General features: G+C 40.5%; 1 protein-coding gene across 1 annotated transcript; it reads left to right on the plus strand.

Moving 5' to 3' along the window:
- Positions 1–76: 76 nt before the first annotated feature.
- On the plus strand, positions 77–17,980 carry LOC124869785 (sentrin-specific protease 5-like). Its single transcript, XM_047367908.1, has 11 exons — positions 77–104; positions 6,102–6,254; positions 7,897–7,962; positions 10,664–10,769; positions 10,861–11,008; positions 11,125–11,172; positions 11,944–12,021; positions 13,767–13,904; positions 14,004–14,087; positions 15,116–15,166; positions 17,495–17,980. The coding sequence occupies exons 1-11, from the start codon at positions 77–79 to the stop codon at positions 17,609–17,611; spliced, it is 1,017 nt and encodes a 338-aa protein (XP_047223864.1). The 3' UTR covers positions 17,612–17,980.
- Positions 17,981–17,983: the final 3 nt, after the last annotated feature.

A 17,983-nucleotide genomic window follows, 5' to 3' on the forward strand; every position in this document is an offset into this window, starting at 1 on the left:
ACAAGGATCTACTCCTGGCAAGGTTGGCAAAGCTCGCAGACAGCCATAAACTTTATGTACAGTCAGATTGGTGAGCATGGAGCTCACCAACCCGTTTCAAAGAGGTCAGGGCAAAAAGTAAGGCAGGCTAGTCTGAAACAAACTTCACATCAACAAGGTCGATTAGCTCAAATGGAGGACAGAGAGCATTTAGCACCATAGTCACATCCCATGACGGGATAGTGGGTTTAACAGGGAGGCCTATCCTACACACCCTCCTCTGAAGGTTCATGGCAGAGGGAAGGGCTCCTTGCATCACAATGTTATAACCCTCATGAAAAACTTTGATTGTAGAAAAGGAAAGACCTTCACCCTTAAACGTTTGCAGCAACGGAGCAGTCAAACAGGACCATGGATGTGTCTTTACAGCATTGTTCCAAAGCACAGTCAGGGTGCAGTGACTACCACCAGCAAGACCAAAGAAGCTAACTCCAATTCGCACATCCACAAACTAGCAGCACATAGTTAGTGTTTGAAAGGACTTCTTAGTGAGGTGAGGAGCATAAGAACTGAGGAGGAACATCGAAGATGATGTTCTTTGCAAAACCCTATGAACGTTTTATAATTTTCTTAATGTTTTATGAAATTTTTGCACCAACTTAAAATGTTTTGTTAACCTATGAAGGAGAATTTATAACCCTGCATTCATTATCATGTATCACAAGATACACGTTTCTTTGTAATCAGTAAAAAGAACTTTGGAAAATCTGCATTTACACTTACTACCCACTTTTATATACACCTTGCTGTTAGAAGCTTCGTCCTAATTTTGCCTTCAGAACTATCTTAATTCATCATGACAGATTCAACAAGGTTTTGGAAACATCCTTTATTCATTTAGGACCATGACATGACATCATCACACAGCTGTGGCTGTAACATCATAAATCTGTAATTCCACCTCTTCCCAAAGGTGCTCTTTAGGATTGAGATCTGGTGACTGAGGTCCTCTGGAGCACAGTTGAACTTCAGCAACTCGTCTTCACCATGTCTAGATGCCTAATTACATTTAGTTGCTGACATGTAAAAAACTATATATTTTTTTACCGAACCAGCTGTTTATTTTCAAATTCAGGTGCAAAATGCTCTGATGAAATTAGCTAGTATGAAAACTTTCCCTCTTCTGTGGGCTACCTCAGAAAAAAAAACACCTAAAAATGTAAGTTTCTATCAAGGCTTCACAAGGTTAAAGTGGCAGACCCGTCTGAGCATCTGCTGTTTTTAAGCAGGCCTGCCCAGCTGAACAGCTGCAAAGAGAGTCAAAGGGAGGTCAAGAAAGTGAAGAGAACTAATCAGGGGGGGAAAAAAACAAGATGTCAAACCAGTTAAAATTTAGAATTATCTGGCCTGTTCTGACACAAAATATACGCAAATTTTAACTCCCTCTGAGAAATCTAAATAAGTTCCCCAAACAACTGAAAAAACATAGTAGATTTATCTGTAAATAAATTATAGAGTACAAAATTTCAATAAATGATGGTAATGAGCTGTACTGAAGAGACATCAAAAGGAAGGTTTGTAATTTTTTTTTTTTTATTGAAAAGCTGAGCTTTTAGAAAAACAAAACGACCTTTTGCAAAGGAAACACTTTACAGGTCCTTCTCAAAATATTAGCATATTGTGATAAAGTTCATTATTTTCCATAATGTCATGATGAAAATTTAACGTTCATATATTTTAGATTCATTGCACACTAACTGAAATATTTCAGGTCTTTTATTGTCTTAATACGGATGATTTTGGCATACAGCTCATGAAAACCCAAAATTCCTATCTCACAAAATTAGCATATCATTAAAAGGGTCTCTAAACGAGCTATGAACCTAATCATCTGAATCAACGAGTTAACTCTAAACACCTGCAAAAGATTCCTGAGGCTTTTAAAACTCCCAGCCTGGTTCATCACTCAAAACCCCAATCATGGGTAAGACTGCCGACCTGACTGCTGTCCAGAAGGCCACTATTGACACCCTCAAGCAAGAGGGTAAGACACAGAAAGACATTTCTGAACGAATAGGCTGTTCCCAGAGTGCTGTATCAAGGCACCTCAGTGGGAAGTCTGTGGGAAGGAAAAAGTGTGGCAGAAAACGCTGCACAACAAGAAGAGGTGACCGGACCCTGAGGAAGATTGTGGAGAAGGGTCGATTCCAGACCTTGGGGGACCTGCGGAAGCAGTGGACTGAGTCTGGAGTAGAAACATCCAGAGCCACCGTGCACAGGCGTGTGCAGGAAATGGGCTACAGGTGCCGCATTCCCCAGGTCAAGCCACTTTTGAACCAGAAACAGCGGCAGAAGCGTCTGACCTGGGCTACAGAGAAGCAGCACTGGACTGTTGCTCAGTGGTCCAAAGTACTTTTTTCAGATGAAAGCAAATTCTGCATGTCATTCGGAAATCAATGTGCCAGAGTCTGGAGGAAGACTGGGGAGAAGGAAATGCCAAAATGCCAGAAGTCCAGTGTCAAGTACCCACAGTCAGTGATGGTCTGGGGTGCCGTGTCAGCTGCTGGTGTTGGTCCACTGTGTTTTATCAAGGGCAGGGTCAATGCAGCTAGCTATCAGGAGATTTTGGAGCACTTCATGCTTCCATCTGCTGAAAAGCTTTATGGAGATGAAGATTTCATTTTTCAGCACGACCTGGCACCTGCTCACAGTGCCAAAACCACTGGTAAATGGTTTACTGACCATGGTATCACTGTGCTCAATTGGCCTGCCAACTCTCCTGACCTGAACCCCATAGAGAATCTGTGGGATATTGTGAAGAGAACGTTGAGAGACTCAAGATCCAACACTCTGGATGAGCTAAAGGCCGCTATCGAAGCATCCTGGGCCTCCATAAGACCTCAGCAGTGCCACAGGCTGATTGCCTCCATGCCACGCCGCATTGAAGCAGTCATTTCTGCCAAAGGATTCCCGACCAAGTATTGAGTGCATAACTGTACATGATTATTTGAAGGTTGACGTTTTTTGTATTAAAAACACTTTTCTTTTATTGGTGGGATGAAATATGCTAATTTTGTGAGATAGGAATTTTGGGTTTTCATGAGCTGTATGCCACAATCATCCATATTAAGACAATAAAAGACCTGAAATATTTCAGTTAGTGTGCAATGAATCTAAAATATATGAATATAAAATTTTCATCGTGACATTATGGAAAATAATGAACTTTATCACAATATGCTAATATTTTGAGAAGGACCTGTAGGTTACAACATTGTGCAGGTACCATCATTGTTTGAGGAACAACCCGTCTTAATGAGAAAGGAAACACTGCACTTACATCAAAATATGGTGGAGGTACCATCATAGTTTGCTGCCTGTGGTACTGGAGCTACTGAATGTGTCACATGAATGATATCTGGTGTCCTTTAGATCAGTGTTTCTCAACCCTGGTCCTGAGGGCCCACGTGTTTGGCCCACACACGGTCCTTCATGTCCAAAATGTGTCTCTGCTTCAGCACATCTGATTCCGATGACTATATTACCTCCTCAGCATGCCCTCAAGTTCAGCAGAAGCCTGTTAATCACCCATTCATTTAAGTCAGTTGTGGCAGTACAGAAACACTTAAACCATGCATGACAGTGGGCCCTGAGAAGCACTGCTTTAGATAAAAGTGCACTATATTGCCAGAAATATTGGTTTCACCCCTCCAAATCATTGAATTCAGGTGTGGTGAACAATTATAAAATCCAGCATATAGGTAAGCAGACTTCTTCAAACATTTGAGAAGGGATGGGTTGCCTCTAAGGAGGGCAGTGAATTCAAGCGTGGTAAGGTGATCAGATAGGAACAAGTTCATTAATAAAATCAACAGTCCCTTTTAAATAACTGTGACTAAAATATTTGTTTTTGTATTTAACATTTTTTTACAATGAACTTCGACAAATAAAGTAATTCAGAACAAACTGTTTCACAGGGCTATAAATTTGACATAAGATGCAGGTCTGTTCTATTATACATTTGGTTTTACAAGTCCATTGAATCTGCTGATGATGTCTACTTCTGTCGTTTATCAATGAGTTTTCTGGCGGCTGCTCTCCTGGACCCACAAGTACTTCTGCATGTGTTGCATGTAAATATGGTAGTGTTGTTACTAGCAACCATAGGCTTATTTCCTCTCTTCAACCTTATCTGTTGTTTCATATCTGTGCTTTCATCTCCCAACCTTCTGATCCAGATGTCATTATCAGCAGTCATGTACTTCACATCCCCAGGCTTTATTTTGCACTTCTTCAGCACTCTTTTTTTGTTGATCTTTTGTACCCCGACAGAACTGATCTTGATATAATTGCTCATACAGAGCTCTGACAAGAAGCCGACCATTGAGCATCCTTATGGCATGTTCTAGACATCAGAGATGGTGCTTTGTGAGTATAGCCTCAATAGTTCTGCAGCCTGCTTTTCTAGATTTTTTAGAATGAGGTGTGCGGGCACTAGCGACCCCCAGGATGCGCTGACGGTAGGGTATATCAAAATGTTCCAGAAAAATGTTATGATAGCTATGAGTCATCCATGATTCACAGTCATACATGATGCCTATGATCAAGTTTGGTAGACACCCACTTTGGAATGGAGATGTAAGCTCTTGTTTTCAAGGACGTGATATCTAGTCTCCCTAAAATAGCTGATGTCTCATGTAGTCTGTTTCAGACCATTTTTATTAAATAGCTTTGGAGGGAATCCTGCCCAAGTATCTGAATAGTGAAACTACCACTGGGAGTGCAAACAGTTGGTAAAGGTTGGAGGTTGGCACTTCTTTGGCAAACCGTCTTTGTTTTTGAGGTATTGATAGTTAATCCCAAACCTTCTAGGTGCCCTCAATGGTGTATGAAGAACGAATTGGAGGTTTCCAAGAGTGTGACACTCAGTAGCACAGTCCTCAGCATACTGCAGCACATGGGTCTTCACCCTCTGCAGTTTGGCAGTTGCTTGCAGTCTTCTGATGAATAGTTTCCCATTAAGCCAATAGGCAAACAGATGGATGTCCCACAAAATATGAGCAACAAACACTCAAGGTGGATTTGGCATGAAAAGGGATACATATGTGGGAAAGCACCTCATGCCCACTGTTAAGTATGGTGTAGGATATGTGATGCTGCGGGTCTGCTTCTTTTCCAAACACTCAGGAAACTTTTTGGTCTTTCTGCAGAACAATTATCCAAAACAAACGGCCATCTTAGTTCCAGGACCTAAATCAAATTGAGAAACTATGGGCTGAGCTGAAGACAGAATAGCATCAGAGAGGACCAATATTTCTAGATGATTAGAAAGAATGTGAAAATATACAGTTTCAAAAATCCATCTCTCTGAATGTTTCAACCTTGGGAAATGTTACTAGAGAACACTAAATGGTGTCTGTCCTATTGGTGAAGGGAGTTGTACAAAGTATTGACAGCAGGGGTAAAAATATCTGTGCCACTAGTGATTTTGATTTAAAAAAATTTATTCGCCTGGGACCTTTGTTCTCAACTGAATAAATGTACTATAAAAATGTTGGATGCGTTTATGATTATGATATTGCAATGAAAGATACAATTATTTAGATTTTTTTTTTTTTACGCAACTTTACCAGGGTTGCCAACAAATGTCCATGTTAAGTCCTTACACTCCTAAAAGCCTACTCTGTAAAAGGCAAACTCTAAGCTAATTATTTTATTTAAGTTGGATACAATTGGTGTCATGCCATTGTTGATCATTAGTAAAAAGTATCTATCTATCTATCTATCTATCTATCTATCTATCTATCTATCTATCTATCTATCTATCTATCTATCTATCTATCTATCTATCTATCTATCTATCTATCCATCCATCCCTCCTTCCCAGTTGGTGGTGGTAATGCTTGCCAACCGCCATTAAATAACAAGAAGAACTTGTGACTGTTATTGAATTGGCGGTATCTGATTGGTTGGCTGAGGAACGACGCATTTTGTGTGCGACTCTCAAAGTGGAGACTCTTGTTGCTACAGTCGTCATTGGTTCAGATGGTCTAATTTGATATTTAAGAACAAGAACCAGACTTTTTTTTTTACTCACGGTCCTGCTGTGAACCGAAGTGCAGGTCCAAAGCTAGGTCCAAGCGGACGTTTCATCCACGCAGTCAGAGGAAGTGCAGGCAATGCCGAGGGTAAGAAGCTCCCTGAGAGCCCCCATGTTCTGCTGCTGTGTCGGGAGAACTTAGCTCTGCAGCTAGCTCAGCCGGGTTCACCGCTCGGTAACACGTGGCGAGCTGACAGCAGCGTCGGCTGACAACCTGGAGAAAACCAAACACTAGCAAAGCGTCGGAAGAACAGTACGGGACACGTGGGCTTTCACGGCGCCACGCAGAGCTTCGATTAAATACGAGCTCAGCTCATGTTTAACGCTGTGAGGCAGTGATATGTCACACAACGGGGACGAGGGAATAATAGACATTATTTGTTTATAGAAAGTCAAAAAGGAAAACCCAGTTTTAGGTGATAATTCAGTTATTAACATTATAATTCAGTTATTAACATGTAAGAATCAGTTAAACTGGAGACTTGAAGATGCGGGGCTTAACTATGAATATTAACAGTTTCATATGGAGCTCAACTGGAAAAAGTAAAAATGCTTTTCAGAAACACTGCAATGAAATTTAAAGTGGAACTAAACACATACAGGTATTTCAGTGAAATACCTGGTCTAGAGGGTGGAACAAAGTGAGCTGGTATACAGAAAGGTCAAATAAAACTGTAGGCGAGACAACAGTTAGATGATTCAGGTTGTTTCTTCATTCCTTCATCACATTCACTAGAAAGGTCATGCAGTTACCTAGTAGTAACAGTATTACAAACATCAATGTTAATGTGCTTTATTTTGTCTGATAGCCAAAAATATTAGTGAATAATTGGTAAGAGGACAGAAAATACCACAGGTTTTCTACCAATTTTGTATATATACTGATTGATTTTATTTTTGTCCATTCCTCTTTCCAAAATAGACATTCTGTCAAATTGGATGGAGAAAGTCTGTGACAATGATTTTCAAGTCTTACCACAGATTCCTAATTGGATTTAGGTTTGGACTTTGACTGGGCCGTTCCAACTCATAAATGTTATTTGATCTAAACCATTCCAATGTGGCTGAAACTTTTATGACGTTTCAGTGTCTCCAACATGGCGTGTGGCAAACAGCTTTTCTATGGCCTTCTTTTTGCCACTTTTCCATTTAAGCGTAGATTTGTGGAGTCTACTACTAATAGTTGTCCTGCCTCCCACCTGAGTTGGGAATCTCTGCATTGTCTTGGTCACTTCTGACGACAACTGGTTTCACTGGATTTTATATATGGCTATGAAAGTGAAGGGGGCTCAGCAAATACGCAACACGCCTTGAGATATTTGTTTTCAGTAAAAAAGAAAAATGTTGAAAACCAGACTTTTTTTCTTCCACCTCAAAAATACACACTACTTTGTTTTGCCTGTCACATAAAGTCCATTGAAGTTTGTGATTATAAAGTAAAAATCAGGTCACTCTTCTGCAGAGTGCACCACATACATGCTTTCTTGAGTAGTAAAACATTCTACATGGCCTCTGTTGCTAGTCAGTGGATCCAGAGTATAACAAGTCAGTAAAAGACCAGGTTCTGTTGGTCTCTGCAGATATTCTTGTAATTTCAATGGGTCTCTCTTAAAGTCAGAGTGGTTCTTGATAAGTAAAATGCAATAATGAGTAATTAGTGATGACATTATTTGATCTCTGGAACTTTTAACTGGAAAAAAAATCTGAGCAGTGATGAATTGTATTTTTGTCCTGAAATAATGGTTCTGTTTTGCAGTGTCGGTACCAAGGAAAACCCTTGAATTACTTCGGCAACCAGCTTTCACCCTGATCTGAAGCTGCTGTGATACCCCTGGGAGCAGCTGACCTGGAGCATCCAAGAGAGTCTGAGAATCAGGACTATGGTGTGAAATATTGGAGTCAGTCTGTTACATATAAGAAACCAGTAACTCCAGCTTCCCTGCTGCTGGGTGTGAGCTGCTCCTGTCACATGTGTCAGTCTCTCAAACAAAAGGCTCCCCCCAATTGCACGCTCACATGTGAGCCCACGTGGTTCGGTTCCTGCCAAATGCAGCAAACGCGGAACAACTGGAGGAAGGCAAAGTGCCTTAACAGGAGACGGGGATTTATGTCATCTGTAAAAGGGGTGTCCCACCTGTCCAGGCGAGACAAAAGACGCTTCTATTATAAGTTACAGTTTTGGCTGTGGAGAAAGCGGAGTGAGAGGTGCCGTTTTTGGATATTCCGAAGTTGGAGGCGTAGCTCGGGGATCCGTGCCGCCTCCAACCCTCACCTTAATTTGAAGTCTCAGAAAAATCAAGTTTTCACAAGCCACTTAAAGAACAATGAAAACTCAAATGTAAGAACCTCAGCTCCCGTCTCACCCCCTGGACATGAAGCTGGAGGTTCTCGGGGAGCCTTGAGGTGTCCGAATGGCCAGCTGAAGTGGAGCCAGTTGGACAGTCTTTCAGTGGCTCACTCAGATTCCTCTGAGTCAAATCTGTCTGCAGGGACCATCATCAGTCAGACCCCACCAACAACAGCACGGATGTCCCAAAGCATTGAACCTTCTGTACAGCAGGAATGTATTTCTTGCCCTTCAAACCTTTGTCCCACTGTACGGCCTCTTGCAAACAGTCCTGCGTGTTCAGGGAGTGAAGAGTTTGGGTTGCAGAGCGCGCAGAGGCTTCAGATGGGTTGTTCATTAGAACAGCACAGTCCTTGTCTTCAGGAAACTTGGAGTGAAAAGACAATATCCTGTCTGAATAACTCCTCGATTTACACTCTGACCAGGGAGATCCATGGTGAGTTCACTGCCCTCCTGATGGTATTGGTTGCGTTTTCACAGACAGCAATGGGCTTCCAGTTGAAGCGAAAAGAAATGCTGTAATATTCTCCTCTAGATCCAGAATACCAGAGCAGAGCTTCGGGTTTACAGCAGAAACTATCTGTGATTATATTTACATATTATATAGAAATATCATTAACACTTTGAGCTGGACATTGAGTATTTAAAATATGGCTGCAATCACAGCTACATGAGTCAAAATGAGGCATGTCTAACAGCTTTAGGGACCTACAGACTGGAACTTGTGCAAATTGTTTTGCAAATTAGCTTATTTGATGGATGTCGTTATCAACGTTTATCTCTAGCCACAGATTCTCAAGGATATTTAGTTGTGGACTTTGACTGGGCCATTCAAACCCATGAATATGCTCTGATCAGAACCATTCCAATAGGACTAGCTGTATGTTTAGGGTCGCTGTCCTGCTGGAACATGTACAGGGGTTGGACAATGAAACTGAAACACCTGTCATTTTAGTGTGGGAGGTTTCATGGCTAAATTGGACCAGCCTGGTTGCCAGTCTTCATTGATTGCACATTGCACCAGTAAGAGCAGAGTGTGAAGGTTCAATTAGCAGGGTAAGACCACAGCTTTGCTCAAAATATTGAAATGCACACAACATTATGGATGACATACCAGAGTTCAAAAGAGGACAAATTGTTGGTGCACGTCTTGCTGGCGCATCTGTGACCAAGACAGCAAGTCTTTGTGATGTATCAAGAGCCACGGTATCCAGGGTAATGTCAGCATACCACCAAGAAGGATGAACCACATCCAACAGGATTAACTGTGAACGCAAGAGGAAGCTGTCTGAAAGGGATGTTCAGGTGTTAACCCGGATTGTATCCAAAAAACATAAAACCACGGCTGCCCAAATCACGGCAGAATTAAATGTGCACCTCAACTCTCCTGTTTCCAACAGAACTGTCCATCAGGAGCTCCACAGGGTCAATATACACGGCTGCTATAGCCAAACCTTTGGTCACTCATGCCAATGCCAAACGTCGGTTTCAATGGTGCAAGGAGCGCAAATATTGGGCTGTGGACAATGTGAAACATGTATTGTTCTCTGATGAGTCCACCTTTACTGTTTTCCCCACATCCGGGAGAGTTACGGTGTGGAGAAGCCCCAAAGAAGCGTACCACCCAGACTATTGCATGCCCAGAGTGAAGCATGGGGGTGGATCAGTGATGGTTTGGCCTGCACAGTCACCAGATCTAAATATTATTGAGTCACTTTGGGGTGTTTTGGAGGAGCGAGTCAGGAAATGTTTTCCTCCACCAGTATCACGCAGTGACCTGGTCACTATCCTGCAAGAAGAATGGCTTAAAATCCCTCTGACCACTGTGCAGGACTTGTATAAGTCATTCCCAAGATGAATTGACGCTGTATTGGCCGCAAAAGGAGGCCCTACACCATACTAATAAATTATTGTGGTCTAAAACCAGGTGTTTCAGTTTTATTGTCCAACCCCTGTACCTCCATTTGCTTCTTGCCATTGTTCCATATAGGCCAGATTTGCTGAGTGCTCAATCATCAGCTGTCCTGTTGAGAGGATTCTTTGGGTTCTGCTGGGTTCTTTGGTCTTCACTAACCTCTGAGGTTTTCATGTAGCAGCCGTGCAATTGTTGAAGACTCCTAATCACATACACAAAGGTTTTTGGTTATAACATGACAAAATGTGGAGAATACTTCTGTAAGGTGCTGTCTGTCTGTTCCTCACAGCTTTTTGTGGGATGTCTTTCTGTGTTTCCCCAGACTTCCTGGAAGGCTTCTACAGAAGTTATGGAAGCTTCATCCCACTCCATCAGAGTGACGTGTTGAGACATCTGAATAGGAAGTTTAACTCTAATTTCAATGACAGGTAAAGGCTTGAATTGAACCAAAGAAGCAGTGTTGTGTTGATAGATGAGTGAGTCAGAGAAAGATCTAAAAATCAATGTCTACCTGTGCAGGAAAAACTTGATCTTCTCTGTAGTCGACAAATACCGAACTGCAATCATCAAGACATCTGCCTCCCTTTTCCAAGTCGTCCACAAGAAGCACATTCTGAGTCTGGAGGACTTGTTGACGCTGGCTGATGAGCACTGGCTCAATGACCAGGTTATTACCAAACAACCCCAGGAGGTTCAGTTTGTTATGTAGACTTTGTGTTGAGCTAAAATCTCCTTTTTATTCTACATATAACTGGTAAACATTTATTTTGGTCTGGACTGAAGGTCATGAACATGTATGGAGAGTTGATCATGGAGTCGTCCCATCACAAGGTAACCTACATTATAATCAGCATCAATGTCTTCCTGACTATGCCTTAGTTTGACTTTATTTTTACTTAAGAATATTTTTATTGCACCATTACTCACAAAGTATTGAGTTTAGTGAATGTGTTCAGCCCCAGCGAGCAGAATATGAATATGCCGCATATTCAAATGTGCATGCAGAATTACTCTTTAAATGTTCTGTTGAGCACTGTAGAACGTTCAGCATCTAAAGGGTCAGACGTGACCTGGGAGGTCTGGTTTGGGTGTCACTTTAGGTTTGCAGTCTTGCCTTGCTTTAAACTTCTCCACAACTTTCTGATACTTCCTGCACTAAATATACTGATCCTTAGAAGCCTGATAGTTAGAATTTGAGAGCTGCAACCACTTATCGAAAATCGTGGAGTAAAATAAATCTTTTTCTGCGCAACCGTCACATGGAGAGGCTTAAAACTATTCGATCTAAAGCTTGCAGCAAAACATGGATTTCAGGAGACAAAACAGAAAACAAAAATCTGTTGATTTCTATTGATTTTACTTTCAGTCTCTGCCTCAGAAATATTATTGATGGTCATGTTTACTTGTCTAGTTTTTGGACCTAATTCCTAATTGTTTAGTAAAATGTTCTATAATTTTCGGTAATTGTTGCAGGTACAGAATGTCATAATTTGTTCCCAAATAAATGTATGTTTGGGTGTCATAGTCAGTTAGGAATGTAGATACAAACCCGCTCGTTTTCAGTTTTTTTCTAATATTTTAACATGTTTTTCATTTTTTCAGGTCCATTTTCTCAACAGTTTCTTCCACCGGCAGCTCATGACCAAAGGTTATGATGGTGTGAGGCGATGGACGAAGCAGGTTAGACGTTACATAGAACTCCTACAATGGCAAAGTAAATAAAGGCAACATGCAACATTAAGTCAAATCTATGATATGAATCTATTTCGGGTTCATATAGAAGAAAATAAAAATGACAGCATGTAGACAGGAGGGGCTCCTCCAGGTTGACGTTTCAACCACATAAGACGCATGTATGGGTCCAATATGACCCGGTTCTAACATCACTGCTGGCTGGTAGTGTCATGTTTCACACATAACTCCAGCGACACTGTGCCATTCACAAACTGATCTCCTTGGTCATCAACTGAGCGTCCTCAGACGAGGCAGTCGGATTGGGCAAATATCTGCCTTATGTATCAGCTGGCCGATAAACAGGTGCTCACTAAATTAGAACATCATCAAAGCCAATCTGTTTCAGTAAGGTAAAAACTTATACAGACTCTATATGCACTGTGATATATTTTAAAACTTTATTTCTGTTAATTCTAACATTTATGGTTTACAGCTTATAAAAAGCTAAAGTTCAGTTCATCAGAAAATTGAAAAATTAAATATGCCCAACAAAAAAGCTTTTTGGATACAGAAGTGTATGCCTACCGAAAAGTATGGCCATGTACTATAACGGTACATGCCCTCAATACCGGGTTGAAGCTCCTTTTGCATGAATTACTGCATCAATGCGGCATGGCGTGGAGGCAATTAGCCTGTGGTTCTGCTGAGGTGTGATGGAGGCCCAGGTTGCTTTAAAAGCGGCCTTCAGGACATCTGCTTTGTTGGTGTCCCTCATCCTTCTCATGGCAATAATCCATAGTTTCTCTGCAGAGTTCATGTCAGACCAGTTCGCTGGCTAACCAAGCACACTAACACCACGGTCATTAATGCAGTTACTGGTACTTCTGGCACTGTGGGCAGGAGCCAACTCCATTCGTGTCCTTGGAAGATCTGTAAACATCTAGCTACTTTAGCAGTGACCTCAATGACAACTTTCAAGTCAGCATTTTCACCATGATTGTGTAGGCCATAGCATAACCATAGCATTAATGTTCTTGCAACAAAAACAAGTTTTTTGTTCAAATTTTCTAGGAAGCAGAATTTTAGGATTTTATTAGCTCTTAAGCCATTTTCTTCAAACTAACCTGAAATAGATGTTTGAAATATATGACGGTGTGTTTCATTTTTTGAATAGAATTCATGGAATAAATTGTTTTTACAATGATGCACAAATTTTTAGAGATGTACCTATATTGGCCCACCTGTAGATATGAAGGTATACGTCAGGTTAAAGGACCAATGGAGATGGCAGTCCATCACTCCTGCTGGATATACAATCATTTGCTATCATTTTTTACAAGTTAATAGATCTCTGACAACTCGGAGAGTATTAAAATATCTTAAGAATCATAAATTAATTAAATGAAATGACATGGACATCATACATAGGTAATCCATTGGCTGAGGGAGAATTCAGGCTTTTACTCCTGGAAAGCGGATTTGTCAACCGTTTTACAAAAAGGTTTGAACCGCTACATTTAGGTGGGATATATCTGGGTCTCACTGACTGTCAACTGGATTACATGCTGTTATTTGCCCACCAAACTAGTTGGGTTTTAGCTGTTCCTTTCTGAAAGATGGTGCATGTTCCTATATAGGTCACTTTTGCTATTTGATTTCAGGACTTTATGCCTAGCTCTTTAGCCCTTGTGGTTCTTACCTTCTAACTAATCAATGACGGGGGAAGCATTAATCCAGTCTTTCTGCCACAGGTAGACTTATTTTCTAAGCGTCTTCTTCTGGTGCCCATCCACCTGGAGGTTCACTGGTGTCTGGTTACAGCTGACATTTCCACTAAGAAAATCTGTCTTTATGATTCTCAAGGGCATTTGCTCCAGAAGGTTGCAAGGGTAATAAAACCTTTTTTACTCACTTTCTTCTTGTATGAATGTCTGGGAAAGATTCTGGTTAACTGTATCTGAGTGTGGAGCTTTTCTTTCTTTGAATAGAACATCCTGAAGTACTTGATGTCGGAAGCAAAAGAGAAGAAACAAGCTGCTTTTGAAGATGGCTGGACAGTCTCATCTGATGAGGTATAACAAGCTCAGCCACATTCTTCATGAAATATGAACCAGAGACCCGAGTTTGAGACTCCCAACTGCAAAAATAAAAGACTTTGGTGTCAACTTAAATTTGTGCCATAAAGGCCTAATACTTGACGTGGACTCCTGGTCTGAGACTCGAGTCCTAGTAACAGTTTTCATCTCATGTAAAGAGCAAAAGGAAGCCGGAATGTGAGCTACAGACTGCAGCTGCTTCTCATGTTTTACTGTGAAAGGACAAGCTTGATTATTTGCCACAGTTGTTGGTGGATTGCAGAAAGTTATTGGCTCATAACAATCTGTTCATGTTAGCTGTAGCTTCACAATAATGACCTCATGAATATCTCACCAAATGAGCGCTGAATGAAATGACTTTAGATTAGTTTAGAACAAAATAAACGTAACTTACCTCAAGCATGTGTTACTAGGACACTTGTGGCTGAAAATGTCCAAATAAAAGCACTTCCTGTTCTGGTCATTCAGAAGTTTAATGCTCATGTATTTACTTACTGCTCTTTGTCCCATTCGTTATGTTGTAATTTATACCTTAAATTTGAATAATCTTTACTAGTTAGAACTGAGAACAAGAGTTTTAAATATGGATTTTCAAAATAGTTTCCCGATATTATAAAAAAGGGAAGGGAAAAGATGCATAGTTGGACGGCATTGTATTCAATAACACACATTGAAGTTTGTGTTGTAATGGGAAAAATGTGGAAAAGTTCACGCGGTGAGAATACTTTTGGGATGTCCTTGTATGTACCCTGATGGATGCCCCAGTCCTGTCATATATCAAAGTGCAGCATTACTGTACAGGCTTGTGAAATGTTGTGTGTGCATCATTTGCATTCAGCCTAGAGGGATGTGCTCACAAGTCTTCGCTGGAAACATTTGACTCCTTTGCTCAATGCCAGGTGTGACCCGATATATACAGAGCTCTCCGTGAGGCAACACAAATGATGATGAGCAGATTCTCATGCTTTATGTGATGTTTTGTCTCCCCCTGCTGTTCTTCACAGAATATCCCACAACAAGCCAACGAGAATGACTGTGGAGTTTTTGTCTTAGAGGTATGTCCTGCTTTTTAAGATCAGCATACTTTTAACTTCTAGAATATGTGGAAAGGCAAGTTTACCCATTCTGTTGTCAGAGAAACTAAAAGGGCGCATCAAAGCTGGTTGCTGGTAATCAAATGCTTTGATTTTAACGATCACCAGCAAGCATGAACACCTCTGTAAAAGAAGCGGGTTTTCATGTGTGGAGTATTAACCCAATGCCACGGAGGGAAGACATCAGGGAAACAGTTGTCCTTGAACCTCGAAAGCAGCAATTGATGTTTTTATTTTAAATATTTGGATATTTTTTGTTTTATAGTGAAAAAATATAATAAAATATTTATTGTTATCACCGTTTTTCCCAATGTTTCAACTAATGCTAAAGGCTTTGTTTACCATAGAAATATTATGTATTGATGTATCTTTTCTAATTTTGTTTCATTAATTTTATTATTACATTCAGTCCAAAGAGTCCTCAGTTTTCATAAATGTTTTTTAACAAATGAGCTGCATGGTGGAGCAGTTGGTAGCATTGTTGCCTTGCAGCAAGAAGGTCCTGGGTCATGCTGTCTGTTTGCATGTTCTTCCCGTGCATGGGTGGGTTCTCACCGGGTACTCCAGCTTCCTCCCACAGTCCAAAAACATGATTGTTAGGTTAAATGGTCACTCTAAATTGCCCTTGAATGAGTGTGTGCATGGTTGTTTGTCGTGTGTGTGTGTGTGTGTGTGTGTGTGTATATGTGTTGCCCTGCGATGGACTAGTGACCTGTCCAGGGTGTACCCTGCCTCTCGCCTATAGACTGCTGGAGATGGGCACCAGCTCCCCGGTGACCCACTATGGAATAAGCGGTATAGAAGATGAATGAATGAATGTTTTTTAAATAGTAGTTTTAACAAGAAAATACTAAACAGCTGTTTTTAATGTGTCAAAGACATTTTATAGATTATTAAAGACATAAAGAAAACAAATCAATATTCATCCCAAATACACAACCAGGCTTGTACCATTTTATTATCCTAACTATAGTTACACAAGAATGAAAATGAATAAAAAAAATCCCACAACAATATTTATAGACCCCAGAGGGTTAACAGTCACGCATGAGTGGAGAGGCCAAATTACAAAACCTCCATGTCTGACTCTGCAAGCCTCAGTTGGCATGTGGTAAAGTTCAGAACAGGAAAGTCAGGAAAATGCTGAATTTAAAGTTTTATCTGAACAAACCAAAACTCTTCTGTAAGCATGTTGTTGGACCGAACCGAACCAAAGCGACCCAGCCAAGTTTAGACATCCTGAGTTGGTTAAAAGGCTACTGCAGGATGGAAAGAGAGCCGTGCTGGAAGAAATGGTTGGAACTCCAGTAATGTGAAGCAGGTAGAGCAGGAAGTGCTCACTCTATCAAAGGTTTAGTCCTCTGTAGTCATTGTAGTTTTAGTCGACTATTTCCTGTTGAGTGAAATAAGGTGTTGAGGAATGTTCTATAGGGGTGTTCTTTAAGAAAAAATCATTTCTTTACACCTAGAAAAACATTTTATTCTTATTTTATTATTAATTAAAGTTAAATTGTCCAATACAGGAACAATTAAACTTACTTAAAACAAATTCATTTGGATTTTATTTTCAGTAAAGTTTCCAAAAGTCAGTCAGTCATTTTCTACCACTTCTTCCATAGTGGGTCGCGGGGAAGCTGGTGCCTGTCTCCAGCAGTCTATGGGCGAGAGGCGGGGTCACCCTGGACAGGTCGCCAGTCCATCGCAGGGCAACACACAAACAACCAAGCACACACTCATTCATACACCGGGTTCCAAAACCAAAACTCCTAAATATGACGTGTGGCGTATTCAAGGGGTGTATCTTAGTTAATGTTTTTCCAACTCCTTCCGACTTTTTCACACAACTAAAATTAGATCGGACTGGATTTCATTTCCCTGCAATATTTTTCTCATTTTTAGCTGTCGAATATACATCATTTCCATCCTTTTTAGCCATTATTTTTCATTCTGTTTTCATCCAGTTTAGGATAGAAATTATAGCAAAACGTTTTTATTAAGAAAATATTATTATTATTAAGAAAAACAGAGTAAGCCAAAAATGCCTCAGCTTCAAGTTATTGAGGAATCGGGTGTCTCTGAATGGTTGTTTCTTTTTGATAAATAATGAAAATGTTACGTGATGTTCATTTGTTTCTTTTTAAGACCTGTTAGGGCTCATTTGTCCCTCTGTCTATATATCACTTGAAACCATGCTGTGCTTTTACTTTACTATAATGTAATTATTATACTTATTTTATCCAGCTTCTCAGTTAGAAATCCTTTCCTTTTTTCTTTTTTTTTTTTTTACAGTACTCTAGATGCCTGGCTCTGTCGAGACCGTTCCAATTTTCTCAACAGGACATCCCAAAGATACGAAAACGGATCTATAAAGAGCTCTGTGACTGTAAGCTTCATGAACAGGACTGACGAGGCTGTTGGAGGTGGAGGTGATGGTACAAGCACCTTCTGATCAGTTGATGAGCAACCTTACATGTCTGAGGTTGGCCCTCCATGTGAGGCTTTAGTTTTTCACAGCTGCTGTCAAATCCATAATTCTTGTAAGATATCAGTATTTATGTGATCACTAGTTGATCAGAAGCATCTCTGAGGTACACCAGAAAGCCTTAGTCTGTCATGGCCTTCCTGTATATCCTCTGTTTTATCTGTTAATACCTCACTTGCAGTTTGACAAGCTTGATTTCTGTTTAGGTCGTTAGGTCTTAATCTGGTTCAAAAAATGTATCTTGTTGAAGCTTTGTCTTTCAACCCGAAATGATTATAAAGTTTTACAAACAACTC

This window comes from Girardinichthys multiradiatus, chromosome 6 (assembly GCF_021462225.1).
Source record: "Girardinichthys multiradiatus isolate DD_20200921_A chromosome 6, DD_fGirMul_XY1, whole genome shotgun sequence".
NCBI lineage: Eukaryota > Metazoa > Chordata > Actinopteri > Cyprinodontiformes > Goodeidae > Girardinichthys > Girardinichthys multiradiatus.